Genomic DNA, 26,369 nt, shown 5'->3' on the forward strand with positions numbered 1-26,369 from the left:
TACTGTTCCAGGTTAGTGATAGACTGGGTCTGTCCCAGGTTACTGTTCCAGGTTAGTGACAGACCGGGTGTGTCCCAGGTTACTGTTCCAGGTTAGTGATAGACTGGGTGTGTCCCAGGTTACTGTTCCAGGTTAGTGATAGACTGGGTGTGTCCCAGGTTACTGTTCCAGGTTTGTGATAGACTGGGTGTGTTCCAGGTTACTGTTCCTGGTTAGTAACAGACTGGGTGTGTCCCAGGTTACTGTTCCAGGTTAGTGATAGACTGCGTGTGTCCCAGGTTACTGTTCCAGGTTAGTGACAGACCGGGTGTGTCCCAGGTCACTGTTCCAGGTTAGTGATAGACTGGGTGTGTCCCAGGTTACTGTTCCAGGTTAGTGATAGACCAGGTCTGTCCCAGGTTACTGTTCCAGGTTAGTGATGGACCAGGTGTGTCCCAGGTCACTGTTCCAGGTTAGTGAGAGACCGGTTGTGTCCCAGGTTACTGTTCCAGGTTAGTGACAGACCGGGTATGTCCCAGGTTACTGTTCCAGGTTAGTGACAGACCGGGTATGTCCCAGGTTACTGTTCCAGGTTAGTGAGAGACCGGGTGTGTCCCAGGTTACTGTTCCAGGTTAGTGAGAGACCGGGTATGTCCCAGGTTACTGTTCCAGGTTAGTGATAGACTGGGTGTGTCCCAGGTTACTGTTCCAGGTTAGTGATAGACCGGGTATGTCCCAGGTTACTGTTCCAGGTTAGTGACAGACCGGGTGTGTCCCAGGTTACTGTTCCAGGTTAGTGATAGACTGGGTGTGTCCCAGGTTACTTTTGCAGGTTAGTGATAGACCGAGTGTGTCCCAGGTTACTGTTCCAGGTTAGTGATAGACTGGGTATGTCCCAGGTTACTGTTCCAGGTTAGTGATAGACCGGGTGTGTCCAGGTTACTGTTCCAGGTTAGTGATAGACCGGGTGTGTCCCAGGTTACTGTTCCAGGTTAGTGATAGACCGGGTCTGTCCCAGGTTACTGTTCCAGGTTAGTGATAGACTGGGTGTGTCCCAGGTTACTGTTCCAGGTTAGTGATAGACTGGGTGTGTCCCAGGTTACTGTTCCAGGTTAGTGATAGACTGGGTGTGTCCCAGGTTACTGTTCCAGGTTAGTAACAGACCGGGTGTGTCCCAGGTTACTGTTCCAGGTTAGTGATAGACCGGGTGTTTCCCAGGTTACTGTTCCAAGTTAGTGATAGACTGGGTATGTCCCAGGTTACTGTTCCAGGTTAGTGATAGACCGGGTGTATCCCAGGTTACTGTTCCAGTTTAGTGACAGACCAGGTGTGTCCCAGGTTACTGTTCCAGGTTAGTGATAGGCTGGGTGTGTCCCAGGTTACTGTTCCAGGTTAGTGATAGACCGGGTATGTCCCAGGTTACTGTTCCAGGTTAGTGATAGACTGGGTGTGTCCCAGGTTACTGTTGCAGGTTAGTGATAGACAGGGTGTGTCCCAGGTTACTGTTCCAGGTTAGTGACAGACCGGGTGTGTCCCAGGTTACTGTTCCAGGTTAGTGATTGACCGGGTGTGTCCCAGGTTACTGTTCCAGGTTAGTGATAGACCGGGTGTGTCCCAGGTTACTGTTCCAGGTTAGTGATAGACCGGGTGTGTCCCAGGTTACTGTTCCAGGTTAGTGACAGACCGGGTGTGTCCCAGGTTACTGTTCCAGGTTAGTGATAGACCGGGTGTGTCCCAGGTTACTGTTCCAGGTTAGTGATAGACTGCGTGTGTCCCAGGTTACTGTTCCAGGTTAGTGATAGACCGGGTCTGTCCCAGGTTACTGTTCCAGGTTAGTGATAGACCGGGTGTGTCCCAGGTTACTGTTCCAGGTTAGTGATAGACTGGGTGTGTCCCAGGTTACTGTTCCAGGTTAGTGATAGACCGGGTGTGTCCCAGGTTACTGTTCCAGGTTAGTGATAGACTGGGTGTGTCCCAGGTTACTGTTCCAGGTTAGTGATAGACCGGGTGTGTCCCAGGTTACTGTTCCAGGTTAGTGATAGACCGGGTGTGTCCCAGGTTACTGTTCCAGGTTAGTGACTAGACCAGGGTGTGTCCCAGGTTACTGTTCCAGGTTAGTGATAGACCGGGTTGTCCCAGGTTACTGTTCCAGGTTAGTGATAGACCGGGTGTGTCCCAGGTTACTGTTCCAGGTTAGTGATAGACGGGTGTGTCCCAGGTTACTGTTCCAGGTTAGTGATAGACCGGGTGTGTCCCAGGTTACTGTTCCAGGTTAGTGATAGACCGGGTGTGTCCCAGGTTACTGTTCCAGGTTAGTGATAGACCGGGTGTGTCCCAGGTTACTGTTCCAGGTTAGTGATAGACTGGGTGTGTCCCAGGTTACTGTTCCAGGTTAGTGATAGACTGGGTGTGTCCCAGGTTACTGTTCCAGGTTAGTGATAGACTGGGTGTGTCCAGGTTACTGTTCCAGGTTAGTGATAGACCTGGGTGTGTCCCAGGTTACTGTTCCAGGTTAGTGATAGACTGGGTGTGTCCCAGGTTACTGTTCCAGGTTAGTGATAGACCTGGTGTGTCCCAGGTTACTGTTCCAGGTTAGTGATAGACTGGGTGTGTCCCAGGTTACTGTTCCAGGTTAGTGATAGACCAGGTGTGTCCCAGGTTACTGTTCCAGGTTAGTGATAGACCAGGTGTGTCCCAGGTTACTGTTCCAGGTTAGTGATAGACCGGGTGTGTCCCAGGTTACTGTTCCAGGTTAGTGATAGACCGTGTATGTCCCAGGTTACTGTTCCAGGTTAGTGACAGACCGGGTATGTCCCAGGTTACTGTTCCAGGTTAGTGATAGACCGGGTGTGTCCCAGGTTACTGTTCCAGGTTAGTGAGAGACCGGGTATGTCCCAGGTTACTGTTCCAGGTTAGTGATAGACTGGGTGTGTCCCAGGTTACTGTTCCAGGTTAGTGATAGACCGGGTGTGTCCCAGGTTACTGTTCCAGGTTAGTGATAGACTGGGTGTGTCCCAGGTTACTGTTCCAGGTTAGTGATAGACCGGGTGTGTCCCAGGTTACTGTTCCAGGTTAGTGATAGACCGGGTGTGTCCCAGGTCACTGTTCCAGGTTAGTGATAGGCCGGCTGTGTTCCAGGTTACTGTTCCAGGTTAGTGACAGACCAGGTGTGTCCCAGGTTACTGTTCCAGGTTAGTGATAGACCTGGTGTGTCCCAGGTTACTGTTCCAGGTTAGTGACAGACCGGGTGTGTACCAGGTTACTGTTCCAGGTTAGTGATAGACCGGGTATGTCCCAGGTTACTGTTCCAGTTTACTGTTCCAGGTTAGTGACCCAGGTTACTGTTCCAGGTTAGTGATAGACTGGGTCTGTCCCAGGTTACTGTTCCAGGTTAGTGACAGACCGGGTGTGTCCCAGGTCACTGTTCCAGGTTAGTAACGGACTGGGTGTGTCCCAGGTTACTGTTCCAGGTTAGTGACAGACCGGGTGTGTCCCAGGTTACTGTTCCAGGTTAGTGATAGACTGGGTCTGTCCCAGGTTACTGTTCCAGGTTAGTGACAGACCGGGTGTGTCCCAGGTTACTGTTCCAGGTTAGTGATAGACTGGGTGTGTCCCAGGTTACTGTTCCAGGTTAGTGATAGACTGGGTGTGTCCCAGGTTACTGTTCCAGGTTTGTGATAGACTGGGTGTGTTCCAGGTTACTGTTCCTGGTTAGTAACAGACTGGGTGTGTCCCAGGTTACTGTTCCAGGTTAGTGATAGACTGCGTGTGTCCCAGGTTACTGTTCCAGGTTAGTGACAGACCGGGTGTGTCCCAGGTCACTGTTCCAGGTTAGTGATAGACTGGGTGTGTCCCAGGTTACTGTTCCAGGTTAGTGATAGACCAGGTCTGTCCCAGGTTACTGTTCCAGGTTAGTGATGGACCAGGTGTGTCCCAGGTCACTGTTCCAGGTTAGTGAGAGACCGGTTGTGTCCCAGGTTACTGTTCCAGGTTAGTGACAGACCGGGTATGTCCCAGGTTACTGTTCCAGGTTAGTGACAGACCGGGTATGTCCCAGGTTACTGTTCCAGGTTAGTGAGAGACCGGGTGTGTCCCAGGTTACTGTTCCAGGTTAGTGAGAGACCGGGTATGTCCCAGGTTACTGTTCCAGGTTAGTGATAGACTGGGTGTGTCCCAGGTTACTGTTCCAGGTTAGTGATGGACCGGGTGTGTCCCAGGTTACTGTTCCAGGTTAGTGATAGGCTGGGTGTGTCCCAGGTTACTGTTCCAGGTTAGTGATAGACCGGGTGTGTCCCAGGTTACTGTTCCAGGTTAGTGACAGACCGGGTGTGTCCCAGGTCACTGTTCCAGGTTAGTGATAGGCCGGCTGTGTTCCAGGTTACTGTTCCAGGTTAGTGACAGACCAGGTGTGTCCCAGGTTACTGTTCCAGGTTAGTGATAGACCTGGTGTGTCCCAGGTTACTGTTCCAGGTTAGTGATAGACCGGGCATGTCCCAGGTTACTGTTCCAGGTTAGTGATAGACTGGGTGTGTCCCAGGTTACTGTTACAGGTTAGTGATAGACCGGGTGTGTCCCAGGTTACTGTTCCAGGTTAGTGACAGACCGGGTGTGTCCCAGGTTACTGTTCCAGGTTAGTGACAGACCGGGTGTGTCCCAGGTTACTGTTGCAGGTTAGTGATAGACAGGGTGTGTCCCAGGTTACTGTTCCAGGTTAGTGACAGACCGAGTGTGTCCCAGGTTGCTGTTCCAGGTTAGTAACAGACCGGGTGTGTCCCAGGTTACTGTTGCAGGTTGGTGATATTCTGTTTGACACTCTAACCCCTGGATTATGTCCCAGAATCTCCCCCGTGTCCACACTGACTCCATCGGGTATCTGAGTGACTGATTCTGTGTTTACTCCTGTTCTGAGAGGCTGCAGCATCTAATTGTGACCCAGTTTAATCTGATTCTGTTTCAATATCAGACAGGATTCTGACATTGTGATAAAGTGGTGGATTATTGGACATTGTCACAGTGTGGATGTGCCGCACTTTGATCAGGTTCTGGGTGTTTATTAACCTTTCACATTAAAATTGTTTAATCTATAACCAGAAATCCATGATAAACTGATCAGTTTTAGCAGCGTCTGATGATGGGAGTGACAGTTCACAGCTGGGATTTTCTAATTGGACAGATTCTCTGTGTTGGAGCCAAAACTTCCCAGCCGGAAAATCCCGGTCATCCTGAGAGCCGTATGGATACCAAATGTTCCCGCTGTTTCTCTCCACCCAGATACTGCCAGTCCTGCTGTGTTTCCAGAAGTTTCTGTTTCTAACTCAGGATTACGGCCTCTGCACAATACCACTTTTAACTCTCGTCATTCAGTTATTTTACAGACACATTGACAGTGATCTTCACTGTATTTGGGATATTCCTGAGATTTCTGGTATTATTCTGGTTCGTGAAGAACAGCCACATTATTCTGATGATCCGATTGTTGTTTATTAAACATTGGTGTTAACTGTTTCTTTACAGACACCAACATACACACTGTGATATACACAGCAGTCTCTGGGATTGAAGATTTTCCTGAGGTGATCAGCATTGCAATGGTCAATGGTGTCCAAATAGGTTACAGGGACAGTAATATCCATCGCTGTATTCCCAGACAGCAGTTCATGGCTGATTATTTCGATATGACACACTGGGACTATATTACAGATCTGGTGATGAAGGATTCAAATCGAGTGAAGGAAAATCTGGATACGATATTGAAGAACACAAACCAGACACACGGTAAGATCAGGCAGATAGAAACTCTGTTTCGATTGACTCCAATAGACACCATCCTTGGAGATAATTCAGCCCATCTCCCAGCACTGACCCCTGGGACACGGCACTCAGTCCATCTCCCAGGACTGACCCCTGGAACACTGCACTCAGTCCCCCAGCACTGACCCCTGGGACACTGCACTCAGTCCCCCTGCACTGACCCCTGGGACACTGCACTCAGTCCATCTCCCAGGACTGACCCCTGGGACACTGCACTCAGTCCATCTCCCAGGACTGACCCCTGGGACACTGCACTCAGTCCCCCAGCACTGACCCCTGGGACACTGCACTCAGTCCCCCAGCACTGACCCCTGGGACACTGCACTCAGTCCATCTCCCAGGACTGACCCCTGGGACACTGCACTCAGTCCATCTCCCAGGACTGACCCCTGGGACACTGCACTCAGTCCCCCAGCACTGACCCCTGGGACACTGCACTCAGTCCATCTCCCAGCACTGACCCCTGGGAAACTGTACTCAGTCCATCCACCAGCACTGACCGCTGGGACACTGCACTCAGTCCCCCAGCACTCAACCCTGGGACACTGCACTCAGTCCCCCAGCACTGACCCCTGGGACACTGCATTCAGTCCATCTCCCAGCACTGACCCCTGGGACACTGCACTCAATCCATCTCCCAGCACTGACCCCTGGGACACTGCACTCAGTCCATTTCCCAGCACTGACCCCTGGGACACTGCACTCAGTCCACCAGCCCTGACCCCTGGGACACTGCACTCAGTCCCCCAGCACTGACCCCTGGGACACTGCACTCAGTCCCCCAGCACTGACCCCTGGGACACTGCACTCAGTCCCCCAGCACTGACCCCTGAGACACTGCACTCAGTCCATCCCCCAGCACTGACCCCTGGGACACTGCACTCAGTCCCCCAGCACTGACCCCTGGGACACTGCACTCAGTCCCCCAGCACTGACCCCTGGGACACTGCACTCAGTCCCCCAGCACTGACCCCTGAGACACTGCACTCAGTCCATCCCCCAGCACTGACCCCTGGGACACTGCACTCAGTCCCCCAGCACTGACCCCTGGGACACTGCACTCAGTCCATCACCCAGCACTGCCCCCTGGGACACTGCACTCAGTCCCCCAGCAATGACCCCTGGGACACTGCACTCAGTCCCCCAGCACTGACCACTGGGGCACTGCACTCATTCCCTCAGCACTGACCCCTGGGACACTGCACTCAGTCCATCTCCCAGCACTGACCCCTGGGACACTGCACTCTGTCCCCCAGCACTGACCCCTGGGACACTGCACTCAGTCCATCCCCAGCACTGACCCCTGGGACACTGCACTCAGTCCCCCAGCACTGACCCCTGGGACACTGCACTCAGTCCCCCAGCACTGACCCCTGGGACACTGCACTCAGTCCCCCAGCACTGACCCCTGGGACACTGCACTCAGTCCCCCAGCACTGACCCCTGGGACACTGCACTCAGTCCTCCCAGCACTGACCCCTGGGACACTGCACTCAGTCCCCCAGCACTGACCCCTGGGACACTGCACTCAGTCCTCCCAGCACTGACCCCTGGGACACTGCACTCAGTCCCCCAGCACTGACCCCTGGGACACTGCACTCAGTCCATCCCCAGCACTGACCCCTGGGACACTGCACTCAGTCCCCCAGCACTGACCCCTGGGACACTGCACTCAGTCCTCCCAGCACTGACCCCTGGGACACTGCACTCAGTCCCCCAGCACTGACCCCTGGGACACTGCACTCAGTCCCCCAGCACTGACCCCTGGGACACTGCACTCAGTCCCCCCAGCACTGACCCCTGGGACACTGCACTCAGTCCATCCCCAGCACTGACCCCTGGGACACTGCACTCAGTCCATCCCAGCACTGACCCCTGGGACACTGCACTCAGTCCCCCAGCACTGACCCCTGGGACACTGCACTCAGTCCCCCAGCACTGACCCCTGGGACACTGCACTCAGTCCCCCAGCACTGACCCCTGGGACACTGCACTCAGTCCCCCAGCACTGACCCCTGGGACACTGCACTCAGTCCCCCAGCACTGACCCCTGGGACACTGCACTCAGTCCCCCAGCACTGACCCCTGGGACACTGCACTCAGTCCCCCAGCACTGACCCCTGGGACACTGCACTCAGTCCCCCAGCACTGACCCCTGGGACACTGCACTCAGTCCCCCAGCACTGACCCCTGGGACACTGCACTCAGTCCCCCAGCACTGACCCCTGGGACACTGCACTCAGTCCCCCAGCACTGACCCCTGGGACACTGCACTCAGTCCCCCAGCACTGACCCCTGGGACACTGCACTCAGTCCCCCAGCACTGACCCCTGGGACACTGCACTCAGTCCCCCAGCACTGACCCCTGGGACACTGCACTCAGTCCCCCAGCACTGACCCCTGGGACACTGCACTCAGTCCCCCAGCACTGACCCCTGGGACACTGCACTCAGTCCCCCAGCACTGACCCCTGGGACACTGCACTCAGTCCCCCAGCACTGACCCCTGGGACACTGCACTCAGTCCCCCAGCACTGACCCCTGGGACACTGCACTCAGTCCCCCCAGCACTGACCCCTGGGACACTGCACTCAGTCCCCCAGCACTGACCCCTGGGACACTGCACTCAGTCTCCCCAGCACTGACCCCTGGGACACTGCACTCAGTCCCCCAGCACTGACCCCTGGGACACTGCACTCAGTCCATCCCAGCACTGACCCCTGGGACACTGCACTCAGTCCCCCAGCACTGACCCCTGGGACACTGCACTCAGTCCCCCAGCACTGACCCCTGGGACACTGCACTCAGTCCTCCCAGCACTGACCCCTGAGGACACTGCACTCATGTCCCCCAGCACTGACCCCTGGGACACTGCACTCAGTCCCCCAGCACTGACCCCTGGGACACTGCACTCAGTCCCCCAGCACTGACCCCTGGGACACTGCACTCAGTCCCCCAGCACTGACCCCTGGGACACTGCACTCAGTCCCCCAGCACTGACCCCTGGGACACTGCACTCAGTCCCCCAGCACTGACCCCTGGGACACTGCACTCAGTCCCCCAGCACTGACCCCTGGGACACTGCACTCAGTCCCCCAGCACTGACCCCTGGGACACTGCACTCAGTCCCCCAGCACTGACCCCTGGGACACTGCACTCAGTCCCCCAGCACTGACCCCTGGGACACTGCACTCAGTCCCCCAGCACTGACCCCTGGGACACTGCACTCAGTCCCCCCAGCACTGACCCCTGGGACACTGCACTCAGTCCCCCAGCACTGACCCCTGGGACACTGCACTCAGTCCCCCAGCACTGACCCCTGGGACACTGCACTCAGTCCCCCAGCACTGACCCCTGGGACACTGCACTCAGTCCCCCAGCACTGACCCCTGGGACACTGCACTCAGTCCCCCAGCACTGACCCCTGGGACACTGCACTCAGTCCCCCAGCACTGACCCCTGGGACACTGCACTCAGTCCCCCAGCACTGACCCCAGGGACACTGCACTCAGTCCCCCAGCACTGACCCCTGGGACACTGCACTCAGTCCCCCAGCACTGACCCCTGGGACACTGCACTCAGTCCATCTCCCAGCACTGACCCCTGGGACACTGCACTAAGTCCATCCCCCAGCACTGACCCTCTGGGACACTGCACTCAGTCCTTCTCCCAGCACTGACCCCTGGGACACTGCACTCAGTCCATCTCCCAGCACTGACCCCTGGGACAATGCACTCAGTCCCCCAGCACTGACCCCTGGGACACTGCACTCAGTCCCCCAGCACTGACCCCTGGGACACTGCACAGTCCCCCAGCACTGACCCCTGGGACACTGCATTCTGTCCATCCCCCAGCACTGACCCCTGGGACACTGCACTCAGTCCCCCAGCACTGACCCCTGGGATACTGCATTCAGTCCATCCACCAGCACTGACCCCTGGGACACTGCACTCAGTCCATCCACCAGCACTGACCCTTGGGACACTGCACTCAGTCCATCCCCCAGCACTGACCCCTGGGACACTGCACTCAGTCCATCCACCAGCACTGACCCTTGGGACACTGCACTCAGTCCATCCCCCAGCACTGACCCCTGGGACACTGCATTCAGTCTATCTCCCAGCACTGACCCCTGGGACACTGCACTCAGTCCCCCAGCACTGACCCCTGGGACACTGCACTCAGTCCCCCAGCACTGACCCCTGGGACACTGCACTCAGTCCACCAGCCCTGACCCCTGGGACACTGCACTCAGTCCCCCAGCACTGACCCCTGGGACACTGCACTCAGTCCCCCAGCACTGACCCCTGGGACACTGCACAGTCTCCCAGCACTGACCCCTGGGACACTGCACTCAGTCCATCTCCCAGCACTGACCCCTGGGACACTGCACTCAGTCCCCCAGCACTGACCCCTGGGACACTGCACAGTCTCCCAGCACTGACCCCTGGGACACTGCATTCAGTCTATCTCCCAGCACTGACCCCTGGGACACTGCACTCAGTCCGCCAGCACTGACCCCTGGGACACTGCACTCAGTCCCCCAGCACTGACCCCTGGGACACTGCACTCAGTCCATCCCCCAGCACTGACCCCTGGGTCACTGCACTCAGTCCATCCGCCAGCACTGACCCCTGGGACACTGCACTCAGTCCCCCAGCACTGACCCCTGGGACATTGCACTCAGTCCATCTCCCAGCACTGACCCCTGGGTCAATGCATTCAGTCTCCCAGCACTGACCCCTGGGACACTGCACTCAGTCCCCCAGCACTGACCCCTGGGACACTGCACACAGCCCCCAGCACTGACCCCTGGGACACTGCACTCTGTCCCCCAGCACTGACCCCTGGGACACTGCACTCACCCCCCCAGCACTGACCCCTGGGACACTGCACTCAGTCCATCCCCCAGCACTGACCCCTGGGACACAGCACTCAGTCCCCCAGCACTGACCCCTGGGACACTGCATTCAATCCATCTCCCAGCACTGACCCCTGGGACACTGCACTCAGTCCCCCAGCACTGACCCCTGGGACACTGCACTCAGTCCCCCAGCACTGACCCCTGGGACACTGCACTCAGTCCCCCAGCACTGACCCCTGGGACACTGCACTCAGTCCCCCAGCACTGACCCCTGGGACACTGCACTCAGTCCCCCCGCACTGACCCCTAGTCCCTGTATTGTGTCCATCTCTCAGCAGAGACATTGTTGTAAATTCCTCATCGGTGGGCACCTGAACCACTGGTCCCCGGGACCCGGAATCATGTTCGTGGATATTACAAATGGTCTCAACAAATGTGAGTCTGACGTTGTGACACTTGCGTTGGGCCAAGGGGGAGGATAAAAGCTTCAGCGCGTCACCCCAAAAGTCCAGCCGACGACCACCTTCCCCCCTGCCCCACCCCCCACCCCCCACATTACACTCATCCTCGACCAGACCCACCCCCTGCCCCACATAGAGACCACTTAAATGAAGGGACCCCCGCCCTCCCAGAGACCCATAATTGAAGGATCCCCCTCCAGAAAGCCCCTTATCTAGAGGCCCCACCCACAGGGATTCCTAGACTAAAGGGAACCCCCCACACATATCCCCCCTCCCTAGAAAAGAGACACCTGTCTGGAGGCTAGAGATCTGTTCAGACAGGGGAAATGAAAACAATTCGAGTTGTAACGCTTACCTGGAGGCTCCCCGTGTCCTTTACTGGAAATTGAACTGTCCACTGAAGATCCACAGTGGGTTATCGCTGGTCAGCACGTAGCTAGACACAGGGCCTACAGACGGTATTTGTCATTTCTGCAGGTGATCCAGATACAGTGTCACCGGAGACTGTGCGTGTTCAGGGAAAAGTCGTTCACATCTGTCGCCTGCTGCAGGATGTGGCACCATGGGGCTCTGGAGGGTATCCACTGCAATGTCTGTGACGGTGACCAGAGCGTTCAATTTTTACACCTGTAGCTCTTTCCAGGACTCTACAGGTGACCGTGTGGGATCTCACAAACCAGCACACACACGTCTGCCCAGGAGGGACATGGTCTATACGAGGGGACACAGCTATGTGTGCTTCGACCAGGGTCAGACAAGTCAGGAAGCAAGAGCAATGGGGTTTACGCAGATCTCTGACTTTCCACAGGTGCAAGGTGTCATTGACTGCATCACGTTGTGTTCACATCTCCGGGGCAACAAGCTGTCCAGTGTGTGAACCACAAGATTTTCGACTGGCTGAAATTTCAGCTGGTCTGAAATCACACCCAGGTATCCTCCAGGTGTGTGCTCAATTCCCAGGGAGTGTGAATGACTCCGACATTGTGAGCCGCTCTCAGATCCCTGTCAGGTTTCAGGGTTCACAGGGGCTCCATGGTTTGCTACTTGGGGACAAGGACTACCCACTGAGGAGGTGGCTGATGATGCCTGTGTGGAGGCCACGCAGAGTACAGCTGAGACGAGATATATTGTGGTTCATGCTGCCTCTCGCTCTTTGATGGAGCAGGTCATTGGGATGCTGCAGGTGAGGTACCGTGGCCTGGATCGTTCTGGTGGGGTCCTGCAGTACAATCCACAGACCGTTTCAGGCATTGTGGCCGCCTCCTGGGCCCTGCACAACCTGGCTCTGCAATGGGGGGCGGAAGTGCCTGAGAGGAAATGGAGGAGAGTCACATTACTCTGATGTGAAAGATGTTGAAGGGATGAGGGAGAGGATGTTGGCCATAAAGCAATCGTGATGTTCAGACATACTTGGGACACACTCATAACCATTAGACATGTGCAGGATGATGACAACAGGAGTGAGAACACTCAATAGATCCTAACATCTGTGAGCGTTAGTCCTGTCTGACTGACAGCAGTGCACACTGTCTGTGATACTGCTCCTGTGAAGGGGACACACCGGATAAGCGCATTCCCTACATTCCAGAAGGATGATGATGGCATACATTGGGAACACTCCATAGATCCTCAAAGAGCTCCTGTGAATATCTGACTCCTGACTGGCTGATGGCAGCTCGCTAATTCTCTGTGACCAGGGTTATCTCATAGTGAAGCAGGGGGAAAGTTTCACTCCTCCTGATCCTATGGCATCCTTCGTGGACTGCACTCCTGAAAACCCCGGTGTCGCTGGAGACACTCTAGGGTTGGGGATGGTGATGGGGTGAGGGGGAGGGGGGATGGAGAGGTGGCGGCGGGAGGGCCTGGTCAGGGGTGCCCACACCTCAAAGGTGCCGAGAGCATACGGGGAGAATGTCTGAACTCTGTGACAGCAGCCCAGGACTTTCTGGCAGTAATGATAATTCCCAGCGAGATGCAGATATGACACTTGTGTCCAGTCACTATGAAGGTGCAACATCAATGTGCTGGGAGGGTTGTACACAGCACAGAGAGGAGGCCCTGGATTGAGATACCTGCCTTTATTTTGTGTAGGAACTAAGATTTCATGGGGGGATTAAGATGTGCATGGGAGAGCGAGTGGTAGCAGTGAGTGAGATCTCTGTGTGATGGGTGTGTGTGTGTGAGAATTCCAAGTGAAGGATGACTTACACGAGCAGAACGGAGGAGATTGTTCATCCTCTTTCATTAGTGGATGTCTGTACTCTAATAGAGTGCATTGGCACTGACGCGCCCTACCATCCCCTCCCCTACTGGATTAATGACCTTGTTGGCGGGTCTTCGCCCTGACGCGGGTAGAGGAGTTCCCAGTGGGTCTCTACAATGCTCAGAAGGCATGAGGGAGGCGTCGCTAAATTTGGGGGCAGCATGTTCCTCCCATTGCCAGCCGCAATGTTCCAGCAGCTTCCTCTCCCATAGGGAGAGAGCTCTGAGCGGGAGCACCATTTCAATATGGCGTGAGGTTTACTGAAGGCCTCAGATGATGATGGGCAGGAGAAGCTGAGCGGGCCCACAAGTGATCCATGCGGGCCCACATGGATGAATAATTAATGAGGTGGCAATGGGATCATACAGCAGGAAAAGTGGCTGAAGGGTAAAATATCCTTTGTGAAATCTGGGATGTTTCAGACACCTTCCCCTCTGATCAGAACGTTTGTGATTGTCTATTAACTATTCCGTATTGATTATTGATCCCTGTTTGGTCACTGTCAGGAATCCATATTCTTCAATGGATGTGGTCTGTCGAGATCACTGAAGACGGCTCCATGAGGAGGTCGATGAGGTTTGGATTTGATGGAAAGGATTATATTAGTTTGGAGCCAGACAGAATGAGATGGGTCGCATCCAATCACATCGCAGTGAAGACTAAAGAGAAATGGGATTCGGATCAATCCTGGAACAAGCACTGGAAAACATATCTGGAAGAAGTTCATGTTCTGCATTTAAATGAATATTTACAAGCTGGAAAGGAATATTTTGGACAGAAAGGTATTGATTTGAGTTTTGATCCATGTTCTGATCTAACTTCACTGATCTATCAAACCGTTCTCCCATTCCATTCAGTGTCTGTCTATTGTTTGTGTTTTCACCCTTTCCCATTACAGTTCAGCCTGAAGTCTTCATCTCCAGAAGTGAGGCCAATAGTCAGTACAAGCCGCTCACTCTCTCCTGCCTGGTTACTGGGTTTTATCCTGTAGACATCGAGGTGACCTGGCTAAGGAATGGAGAGGTAATGTCTGAGACACAATCCTCGGGGCTTCGACCGAACCACGATGGGAGCCATCAGATCCAGAAAGAGATTGAAATAAATGCTGGGGATGAGGATCAATACTCCTGTCAAATTGAACACAGCAGCCTGGCAGAGCCCAAGCTCCATCAGTGGGGTAAGGAACAGGACTGGATATGTGTGTGTGTGTGATTATGTATGTGCATGCATCTGTGTGTGTGTGTGTTCGTTTACATGCAATATATGCAATATATACAGTCTATTCAGTCTGTTTTACTGTCAATGAGATAATGGATTATTTTGACCTCAATTCCATTCATGAGCCTGAGGAATGAAAACAGGAACCGATCGTCAAGCCGACCTTCCCAGCGAGTTCATAGAATCCCTACAGTGCAGAAACAGGCCATTCAGCCCATCATGTCTACACTGACTCTACTGAGGCTCGCTCCCCATCCCTGTGATCGCACCCGGACGTTGGGCACTAAGGGGCAATTTAGCAGGGCAAATCCACCTAACCTGACCATCTTTGGACTGTGGAAGAGCAAACTCCACACAGTCACTCAAGGCTGGAATTAAACTCGGGTCCCTGGCTCTGTGAGGGAGCAGTGCTAACCACTGTGCCACCGTGCCATCTGAGTTCAGCTAATTCTTCTCTGTGTCTGGAACTCAATCTCTGGACATTTGTGAATCTTTTCTTTGAGCTGGATTCTCTCACTTATTCTATGTGTTGACCATGGTGGCTTCACTGCAGTCGGTTAGGACTAAGTTCTGCTGTTGGATTGTACCAAGTGTTTCTTTTGAAGCATTTGCTCTGTTTATCTGTCATTTTTCTCATTATCAGCTCAGCCCAGTTTCCTGTGGTCAGTTTATTCCTCATCCCTTTGAAGTTTGATGTGAAAACCATCAGTGATGCTGCCTCCTGGGCCGTACAATGTAACCCTGGAGATTGAGCAAGGACAGGACACAGAGACATTGGGGAGAATTAGAACTGAACTGGCCGGGAAGGTAACCCACAGGATTGGGAAAACACGGCTTTGACACTCCCATCAATGGGAATCTTCAGTGACTTCACTGGAGAGTGAAATCGGGCGAATGTAAAACCAACGTTCCCACCATTCCCATCAATTCCCAATGGGCGGCTTCAGTTCAAATTGTCCCCAATTAACACAGAACTGGGAATGGATCCGGGAACAGAGAGGCAAGCCTCATATTATTCACATGTGTTTCAGAAATCCCGGTAAACAGTGGGGAACACTCCAATTTTGGAATTATAATCGGATTAGTCATCACTGCACTGGCTATTTCTGGGATAATCGGAATAATCATCTGGAAAAGACAACGGAGAGGTAAGAATCAGAGAGAGGGGAACGTAGAACTGAGAGGACAGAGTGAGTGTGGGGGAATCTCCAGTACTGGGAGTACAGGACACTGAGAGGGGAGAGAGAGAGAGAGGGGAATGTAGAACTGAGGGGACAGAGTGAGTGTGGGGGAATCTCCAGTACTGGGAGTACAGGACACTGAGAGGGGAGAGAGAGAGAGGGGAATGCAGAACTGAGGGCACAGAGTGAGTGTGGGGGAATCCCCAGTACTGGGAGTACAGGGCACTGAGAGGAGAGTGAGAGAGAGGGGAATGTAGAACTGAGGGGACAGAGTGAGTGTGGGGGAATCCCCAGTACTGGGAGTACAGGACACTGAGAGGAGAGTGAGAGAGAGGGGAATGTAGAACTGAGGGGACAGAGTGAGTGTGGGGGGAATCTCCAGTACTGGGAGTACAGGACACTGAGAGGGGAGAGAGAGGGGAATGTAGAACTGAGGGGACAGAGTGTGTGTGGGGGAATCCCCAGTACTGGGAGGACAGGACACTGAGAGGGGAGAGAGAGGGGAATGTAGAACTGAGGGGACAGAGTGAGTGTGGGGGAATCCCCAGTACTGGGAGTACAGGACACTGAGAGGGGGGGAGTGAGAGAGAGAGGGGAATGTAGAACTGAGGGGACAGAGTGAGTGTGGGGAAATCCCCAGTACTGGGAGTACAGGGACACTGAGAGGGGAGAGAGAGGGGAATGTAGAACTGAGGGGACAGAGTGAGTGTGGGGGAATCTCCAGTACTGGGAGTACAGGACACTGTGTTGAATGAACTGATTTAATTCCCACTCACAGATACACGTTTAAACACATCTTGTTCCCGGTCTGATCTCCCTTTGTGTGATCAGCCCAGACCAGGTCTAATATTGATCATTAAACCCACCACACAGAGACTTCCAGTGTGCAGCATGATGTGAGTAAGCACACAGAGGCAGCTCCTGCCTAAGGTTACAGAAACGGCACGGGTTGGAGTTTTGATGAAAAGGAGTAGGTGAAGGGTCAAGGAGTACTTTCCCCCAGGAATAGTATGTTTCCTGGTTATCAGACCCTCAGAAACAGTGCAGGATTGCGGAAGCAGTGGCAGACAAAGACCTCTGCAGGCAGGCAAGCGGGGGAGGGGGCCAGTTTGAAGGTCTCAAGCAGACTTGAGGGCCTTTGTGAAGGCTGAATTCTAGCAGCAGTCGATGCTATCCCGACGAATCCCAGTGGGGGAAGGTGTCTAGAGGAGCATTCCCCATAATTTATGGTGCTCACCCGGAGTGGGGCAAAGGAGAAAGCTGCAGCAGCTCCCCAAGAAGAGCAGGGGAAGAAAGACAAAATGGCGGCCGGCGGAACACCCGAGGACTGGTGGAAGTGGGCGCAGGAGCAGCAGGCCTCTCTTCTGCGCTGTTTTGCGGAGCTGAAGGCTGAGTTGCTGGACTCTCTGAATGCAACTACAAACAAGCTGCTTGGGACACAGGCAGCCCAGGAGGTGTCGATTCGGGAGTTACAGCAACATGCCGCTGAGAGGGAGGAGGAGGCCCTGGTCCTCGTGGGGAAAGTGGAGTTGCACGAGGCACTTCACAAAAAGTGGCAAGACCGCTTGGAGGAGCTGGACGTTCGCACGAGGCGAAAGAATTTGAGGATTCTGGGCCTGGCGGAGGGGCTGGAGGGGTCGGATCTCCCGTGGTACGTGACCACGATGTTGAGCTCGTTGATGGGAGCGGGGTCCTTCCATTTGCCCCTGGAACTTGAGGGAGCTCACAGAGTGCTGGCCAGGAGGCCTAAGGCAAATGAACCCCCGCGGGCGGTGCTGGTGCGGTTCCATCGATTTAGTGACCGGGAGTGTGTGCTGCGCTGGGCCAAGAAAGAGAGGAGCAGCAAGTGGGAGAATTCGGTGGTGCGAATCTACCAGGACTGGAGTGCGGAGGTGGCAAAGCGGCGGGCCGGGTTCAACCGGACGAAGGCAGTGCTGCATGCCAAGCAGGTCAGATTTGGAATGCTGCAGCCTGCGCGTCTGTGGGTGACATACAAGGACCGGCGCCACTACTTCGAGTCCCCGGAGGAGGCATGGGCCTTTGTACAGGCGGAGAAGCTGGACACGAACTAGTGTCTGGGGACACACTATGGCCGTTGCTGTTTTCGCTGTTGCTGTTTTTCAATTTTGACAGGTGTTATTTTTATGCTGGTTTTCTTTTTGTTCTGTTTCTGGGTGGGTTTGTCTGTTGGGTATGGGTGTGGGGTATGTGGGGAACGTTGGGGGTATGTGCTTTATATGTTCGCTTCTGTATGGGGCTGGGGGTTGGGGTGAAACTGGATTTTGAGGAGCTGCGTCAGAAGGGTGGGGTGTGGCAGTATGAAAGCGCGGGCTTTCCTCTGGTTTCCCGCGCTGCGGGGCAGTGGGGGCGGAGCTGGAGGTGGGGGCGTGGCCTTCACTGGTTTTCTTTCCCCCGCTGAAGCAGTGCCAAGGAGGTGTGGCAAGAGGGGGATGACCCCATGCCGGGAGGAGATGGGTTTTGGCGGGAGCTGCCGGGTCAGCAGAAGTCAGCTGACTCACGGAAGTACCATGGAGGGTGCGTCGCGGCTAGGAGGGGTCCTAGGGTGGGGGGGGGATACCGGGTTGCTGCTGGAATGGCCAGAAAGGAGCTGGTGTGGGCCGGGGGGGGTAGAGGAGAGGCGGTATCGCCATGGGGAACGGGTCAGGCGGGGCGAGCTGGCCTGGGGCGAGCAGTCGATAAGCTGTGGCTAGCCGGCAGGGGAGAGGGACAGGCTGCCCTCTGATCCGGCTGATTACCTGGAACGTGAGGGGGCTGAATGGGCCGGTTAAGAGAACTAGGGTATTTTCTCATCTGAAGGGGCTGAAGGCGGACGTGGCTATGCTCCAGGAGACCCACTTGAAGGTGGCGGACCAGGTTCACCTGAGGAAGGGATGGGTGGGGCAGGTTTTTCACTCAGGATTGGACGCGAAGAACCGGGGGGTGGCGATTCTGGTGGGGAAGAGGGTGGCGTTCGAGTCGGCTGAGGTGGTGTCGGACAAGGAGGGCAGATATATTATGGTGAAGGGTAGGCTGCAGGGAGAGAAGGTGGTGCTGGTTAATGTATATGCCCCGAATTGGGATGATGCCGGCTTCATGAGGCGCTTGTTGGGCCGCATTCCGGACCTGGAGGCAGGGGGCCTGATCATGGGGGGAGACTTTAACACAGTGCTGGATCCCCCACTGGACCGGTCCAGTTCAAGGACGGGTAGGAGATCGGCGGCGGCCAAAGTGCTGAGGGGGTTTATGAACCAGATGGGAGGGGTGGATCCCTGGAGGTTTGGGAGGCCGAGAGCGCGGGAGTATTCCTTTTTCTCCCATGTCCATAGGGTCTATTCCCGAATAGATTTTTTCATCCTGAGCAGGGGATTGATCCCGAAGGTGCAGGATGCAGAGTATTCGGCCATAGCGATTTCAGACCATGCTCCGCACTGGGTTGATCTGGAGATGGGGGAGGCGCGGGACCAGCGCCCGCTCTGGCGCCTGGATGTGGGGATGCTGGCTGATGAGGAGGTGTGTAGGAGGGTCCGGGGAAGTATTGAGGGGTATCTTGATACCAACGACACGGGGGAGGTCCGGGTGGGGATGGTCTGGGAGGCTCTGAAAGCAGTGATCCGGAGGGAGCTGATCTCCATCCGAGCCCATAGGGAAAGGAGGGAGAGGAAGGAGAGGGAGAGACTGGTGGGGGAGCTCCTGGATGTGGACAGGAGATATGCGGAGGCACCGGAGGAGGGGTTGCTGGGGGAACGGCGTAGTTTGCAGGCCAAATTTGACTTGTTGACCACCAGAAAGGCGGAGACACAGTGGAGGAGGTCGCAGGGCGCGGTATATGAGTATGGGGAGAAGGCGAGCAGGATGTTGGCGCATCAGCTCCGCAGGCGAGATGCGGCTAGGGAAATTGGTGGAGTGACGGATAGGGGTGGGAATGTAGTGCAGAAGGGGACTGAAGTAAATGGGGTCTTTAGGGACTTCTACGAGGAACTGTACCGGTCAGAACCTCCGATGGGGAGAGGGGGGATGGAGAGCTTCATGAACAGGCTATGTTTCCCAAGGGTTCAAGAGGAGCTGGTAGAGGGGCTGGGGGCGCCGATAGAGTTGGAGGAGCTAGTCAGGGGGATTGGACAAATGCAGTCAGGGAAGGCGCCGGGGCCGGACGGGTTCCCGGTGGAATTTTATAAAAAGTATGCGGATCTGGTGGGCCCCCTGTTGGTGCGAGCCTTCAATGAGGCATGGGAGGGGGGGGCTTTGCCCCCGACGATGTCGCGGGCACTGATCTCTCTGATCCTGAAGCGGGATAAGGACCCCTTGCAGTGTGGATCATACAGGATTTGTCAAGGGACGGCAGCTCAACACGAATGTGCGGAGACTGCTAAATGTTATTATGATGCCGGCAGTGGGGGGGAGGCGGAGATAGTGGTGGCGCTGGATGCGGAGAAAGCGTTTGATAGAGTTGAGTGGGGGTACCTGTGGGAGGTGCTGGAGCGGTTCGGATTCGGGGAGGGTTTCATCAAATGGGTGAGGCTGCTCTACGCGGCTCCGATGGCAAGTGTAGTTACCAATGGAAGGAGATCGGAGTACTTTAGGCTCTACCGTGGGACCAGGCAGGGGTGCCCCCTGTCCCCCTTGCTCTTTGCACTGGCGATTGAACCTTTGGCTATGGCGTTGAGGGAGTCAGGGAGATGGAGGGGTCTGGTGCGGGGTGGGGAGGAACATCGTGTATCGCTGTATGCGGACGACCTGCTGTTGTATGTGGCGGATCCAGAAGGGGGAATGCCGGGGGTGATGGAGCTGTTAGCAGAATTTGGGGGCTTCTCGGGCTATAAGTTAAATTTAGGCAAGAGTGAGGTATTTGTAGTACACCCGGGTGATCAGGAGGAGGGAATTGGGAGACTCCCATTTAAGAGGGCAGTGAAGAGTTCCAGATACCTGGGGGTGCAGGTGGCCAGGAGTTGGGGGACTCTCCATAAGCTTAATTTTACCAGGCTGGTGGAGCAGATGGAGGAGGAATTTAAAAGGTGGGACATGGTGCCGCTATCGTTGGCGGGTAGAGTGCAGTCCGTCAAAATTACGGTTCTCCCGAGGTTCTTGTTCCTTTTTCAGTGTTTGCCCATCTTTATCCCTAGGGCCTTTTTTAGAAGGGTGACTAGCAGCATCATGAGCTTTGTTTGGGCGCATGGGACCCCGAGGGTGAAGAGGGTCTTCTTGGAGCGGGGTAGAGATGGGGGGGGGCTGGCGTTACCCAATCTCTCGGGGTATTATTGGGCGGCCAATGTGTCGATGGTGCGCAAGTGGGTAATGGAGGGGGAGGGGGCAGCATGGAAACGGATGCAGAGGGCGTCCTGTGAAGATACAAGCCTGGGGCCCTGGTAACGGCGCCGTGGCCGCTCCCTCCTAAGAGGTATACCACGAGTCCGGTGGTGGCGGCTACCCTCAAGATTTGGGGGCAGTGGAGGCGACATAGGGGAGAAGTGGGGGGCTCGATGGAGGCTCCGTTAAGGGGGAACCATAGGTTCGTCCCGGGGAACATTGATGGAGGATTTCAGGGTTGGCACAGAGCGGGCATCAGACAGCTGAGGGACCTGTTTATTGATGGGAGGTTTGCGAGTCTGGGGGAGTTGGAGGAGAAATTTGGGCTCCCCCGGGGAACATGTTCAGGTATCTGCAGGTAAAGGCATTTGCTAGGCGGCAGCTGGAGGGATTCCCTTTGCTTCCCGCGAGGGGGGTGAGCGACAGGGTGCTTTCGGGGGTCTGGGTCGGAGAGGGGAAGATATCTGATATCTATAAGGTTATGCAGGAGGCGGAGGAGGCGTCAGTAGAGGAGCTGAAAGCTAAGTGGGAGGGGGAACTGGGGGAACAGATCGAAGACGGGACATGGGCTGATGCTCTGGAGAGGGTTAATTCTTCCTCCTCGTGTGCGCGGCTTAGCCTCATCCAATTCAAGGTGCTGCATAGGGCCCACATGACTGGAACGAGGATGAGTAGGTTCTTTGGGGGTGAAGACAGGTGTGTCAGGTGTTCGGGGAGTCCAGCGAACCATGCCCATATGTTCTGGGCATGCCCGGCACTGGAGGAGTTCTGGAAGGGGGTGGCGAGGACGGTGTCGAGGGTGGTGGGATCCAGGGTCAAGCCAGGATGGGGACTCGCGAGTTTTGGGGGTTGGGGTGGAGCCGGGAGTGCAGGAGGCGAAAGAGGCCGGTGTACTGGCCTTTGCGTCCCTAGTAGCCCGGCGAAGGATCTTGCTACAATGGAAGGATGCGAGGCCCCCAAGCGTGGAGACCTGGATCAATGACATGGCGGGTTTCATTAGGCTAGAGAAGGTCAAATTCGCCCTGAGAGGGTCGGTACAAGGGTTCTTTAGGCGGTGGCAACCTTTTCTCGACTTTCTGGCTCAACGATAGGGTACAGGGACAGTAGCAGCAGCAACCCGGGGGGGAGGGGGAGGGAAAAAGGGGGGGGGGGGGCGGACAATGACTATGTTTGTTTATTTAATTTTAACTTATTTTTAAGTTCTTTTGTTGTGCATTGGGGTTGGGGGGGGTGGGGGGGATGTGATACATGCGTCGATACGGTCTGGGGGTGTTACAGTTATGGGTTATTTTGTTGCATTTCATTGTCTGTCGTTATGTTTTATATTTTCTGTAAAAAATTCCAATAAAAATTATATTTTAAAAAAAACCCACCACACACACTCACATCCTCACCTACTGAATATGGATGGTATGGAAGAGATCTACAGGATCTCCATAAAGTGGAAGGATGGAGGGGAGTGTGGGAATGAGTATTTCTCACACAATCTCCATTCCCTCACACTTGTTGTGTTCTCACTCTCTGATAATGGATTATTCCCCATTCTAACTGACATTTATTTTCCTTCTGCAGATTCACCGAGTGGGATCTACACAACAGCTCACAGTAAGTGACTGAGAGACAGATTGTTGGGAAGCAAATAGACGGGATTGAAAGTTGTAGAATTATATTCTCCTGGGAATAACTCAGGGTTACACGGGGAGACTCTCACCCTCCAATCCCTCACCCTCCATTCTCTCATCATCCACTCTCTGACCCTTCACTCCCTCACCCTCTACTCCCAGAGTCAGGGACATGAAGATTAGAAATAGCAGCAGGAAGGGGCCATATTCCACCCTCAGTAACAACCTGACTGAATCTCAACAGCAACAGGGAGATTGGAAACTGTTCTCCTGGGAACAGAGAAGGTTAAGAGGAAATTGAATTGAGGGTTTTTGGGTGATGATAGGTTTTGTAGATGAGATGGAGAAAAATGATTCTCTCTGGTGAGTGATCAATAACTCGCGGTTATAGATTTCAAATCATTGATCAGTGATCCTGAGAGGAGAAGAGGAGAAATATTTTTCACTCTGGGAATGTCGGGATGTGGAATGTTACAGCTGGCAATGTGGTGGAAGCTGATTCCATCAATAATATTAAAAGGAAGCTGAACAGATATTGAAGATGAGGAAATCACAGGGATAAAGACAAAAAGTGAGAATCTGGGAAAAAGCATGATGTTTCTCTCAAAGGGACAGCACAGCTAGATGGGCAGATTTTTCTGGGATTTTGCTTCAACTCGGTTCCAATTCTTCTTTCCTGCATCATTCCCAGTATCCTTGCTGCCCCTCAGTGCTCCAGAATCACTGGATCCCAGTGCGGACCGTTCTCACTGCCTGATCATCCAGAATCAGTTGGAGAAACAGTTCCAAAGATTCACAACTGTCAGAGAGAAGACATTTCTCATCATTTAAGTCTCTCCCTCAGCCTCTACTCTCTCCACCTTCACTCCATCTCCCTAACCCTCCACTCACTTGCCATCCTCACCACTCTCTTACTATCCACTCCATCATCCACCAATTCCTTATCCTCCACTTCCTCACCCTCCATTCCTTCACCCTCCATTCCCTTGTCTCCACTCTCTAACCCTCCACTCCTTCACCCCACACTCCATCAGCCCCCATTCCCTTACCCTCCAGGCACTTGCACTTCACTCCTTCACCCTCCACTCCCTCACACTGCACTCTCTCACCTTCCACTCCCTCACAGTGAACTCGCTCACCCTCCACTCCCTCACACTGCACTCGCTCACCCTCCACTCCCTCACAGTGTACTCTCACCCTCCACTCCCTCATACTGCACTCGCTCACCCTCCACTCCCTCACACTGCACTCGCTCACCTTCCACTCCCTCACACTGAACTCGCTCCACCTCCACTCCCTCACCCTCCACTCCCTCACAGTGCACTCGCGCACCCTCCACTCCCTCACACTAAACTCGCTCACCCTCCACTCCCTCACAGTGCACTCTCCCACCCTCCAGTCCCTCACAGTGCACTCTCTCACCCTCCACTCCCTCACACTGCACTCACTCACCCTCCACTCACCCATCCTCCACTCGCTCACCCTCCACTCCCTCACCCTCCACTCCTTCACAGTGAACTCGCTCACCCTCCACTCCCTCACACTGCACTCTCTCACCCTCCACTCCCTCACAGTGCACTCTCTCACCCTCCACTCCCTCACAATATACTCTCTCACCCTCCACTCCCTCACAGTGAACTCGCTCACCCTCCACTCCCTCACACTGCACTCTCTCACCCTCCACTCCCTCACACTGCACTCTCTCACCCTCCACTCCCTCAGTGCACTCTCTCACCCTCCACTCCCTCAGTGCAATCTCTCACCCTCCACTCCCTCACACTGCACTCTCTCACCCTCCACTCCCTCACACTGCACTCTCTCACCCTCCACTCCCTCAGTGCAATCTCTCACCCTCCACTCCCTCACAGTGAAATCTCTCACCCTCCACTCCCTCATACTGCACTCGCTCACCCTCCACTCCCTCACAGTGCGCTCGCTCACCTTCCACTCCCTCACACTGCACTCGCTCACCCTCCACTCCCTCACACTGCACTCGCTCACCCTCCACTCGCTCACCCTCCACTCGCTCATCCTCCACTCGCTCACCCTCCACTCCCTCACAGTGCACTCGCTCACCCTCCACTCCCTCACACTGCACTCGCTCACCCTCCACTCCCTCACCCTCCACTCCCTCACACTGCACTCTCTCACCCTCCACTCCCTCACACTGCACTCTCTCACCCTCCACTCCCTCACAGTGCACTCGCTCACCCTCCACTCCCTCACACTGCACTCTCTCACCCTCCACTCCCTCACAGTGCACTCTCTCACCCTCCACTCCCTCACAGTGCACTCTCTCACCCTCCACTCCCTCACAGTGCGCTCTCACCCTTGATGCACCATCAATCGGACACGAGGCGAGAGGTAGTTCCAAACGACAGGCCTTAATACACTAGATATGTGCCCGGCAGTAGACGTACAGAGAAAGGCAGACTGCCAGCCGGTACGGGTTCTTATACCCTGTCTCGTAGGCAGAGCTACCTACCTCTCAGCCTATCGGCGGGGAGGCACGTGGCTAGCCTCAGCCAATTGGCAGAGAGGCACATGTGCCTGGGCCAATGGGTAGTGAGCCTTCTGCACCAATGGCAGCTTGGTTCTAGGGTACTGTAATCTCCCTAGTCATATTACCACATTCACCCCATGTTGAGAAAGAAGCAGCGGGGGTGCCCCGCGGGTGCGTGAGACTGGTAGTGTGACGAGAGATGTTTAAGTCGTACCGAGTTATCTATGGCTGCCCACTGGCCCGCGACTAATGTGCAAGAAAGCGATAATACTATTTACAGTGTACGAGGGAACAAAAAAATTGAGAACAGGCAAGGAACATATGCAAGAACACAAGAGTCCATAAAGTCGATCAGTACATCAAATTGACTCGATCAACCGGGTGGGTGCCTTCGATGTCCTGCTGGACCTGTGCAGCGGTGTCGGTGACGTCGGAGCGATTGTCGTCCGTGACTCCGGGAGCAGCAGTCCTGGTCCTGTGTCCGTACCCTTGGTCGGAGTTGGCGGTGGCCAGGCCGGGGAAGGGGGTTCCTGTGCACCGGGTTGCGGGGCGTCGGTGGGGTCGGGAGGAGGAGCGCCAGGGACCGTTGGGACTGGAGGGGGGGGTGTGGCCGCACTCTGGCGGGTGCCAGATCCCGAAGGGAGACCGTGTCCTGTCGTCCGTCGGGATACTCCATGTACGCATACTGCGGGTTGGCGTGGAGTAACTGGTCTCTTTCAACCAACGGGTCGGACTTGTGCACCCGCACATGCTTCCGGAGCAGGATGGGCCCGGGGGTGGCCAGCCAGGTCGGGAGCGAGGTCCCTGAGGAAGACTTCCTGGGAAAAACAAGAAGACATACGTGAGGTGTTTGATTCGTGGCGGTACAGAGAAGTGACCGAATAGAGTGGAGGGCGTCTGGGAGGACCTCTTGCCAGTAGGAGACCGGGAGATTCCTGGACCGTAGGGCTAGCAGGACAGTCTTCCAGACCGTACCGTTCTCCCTCTCGACCTGTCCGTTACCCCGGGGATTGTAACTGGTCGTCCTGCTGGAGGCTATGCCCCTGCTGAGCAGGAATTGACGCAGCTCGTCACTCATAAATGAGGACCCCAATCGCTATGGATGTAAGCGGGGAATCCGAACAGGGAGAAAATGGTGTGGAGGGCTTTTATGATGGTTGTCGT

The 26,369-nt window shown here is 55.0% G+C and overlaps 2 protein-coding genes across 3 annotated transcripts in view; both read left to right on the plus strand.

Annotated features, from left to right (window-relative positions):
• Positions 1-26,369, plus strand: part of LOC119976112 (class I histocompatibility antigen, F10 alpha chain-like) — a 138,204-nt gene that overhangs the window by 90,015 nt on the left and 21,820 nt on the right. The window lies entirely within an intron of this gene.
• Positions 1-26,369, plus strand: part of LOC119976115 (class I histocompatibility antigen, F10 alpha chain-like) — a 52,123-nt gene that overhangs the window by 19,345 nt on the left and 6,409 nt on the right. Inside the window, exons 2-6 of one of the 2 annotated variants that reach the window (XM_038816290.1) lie at positions 5,494-5,754; positions 13,884-14,159; positions 14,276-14,554; positions 15,627-15,743; positions 22,653-22,685. In XM_038816290.1, the coding sequence (XP_038672218.1) occupies positions 5,494-5,754; positions 13,884-14,159; positions 14,276-14,554; positions 15,627-15,743; positions 22,653-22,685 (966 nt within the window). The remainder of the gene's footprint in view (positions 1-5,493; positions 5,755-13,883; positions 14,160-14,275; positions 14,555-15,626; positions 15,744-22,652; positions 22,686-26,369) is intronic. The other variant, XM_038816291.1, reaches the window with a different exon arrangement.

Source organism: Scyliorhinus canicula, chromosome 13 (assembly GCF_902713615.1).
Source record: "Scyliorhinus canicula chromosome 13, sScyCan1.1, whole genome shotgun sequence".
Classification (NCBI taxonomy): Eukaryota; Metazoa; Chordata; class Chondrichthyes; order Carcharhiniformes; family Scyliorhinidae; genus Scyliorhinus; species Scyliorhinus canicula.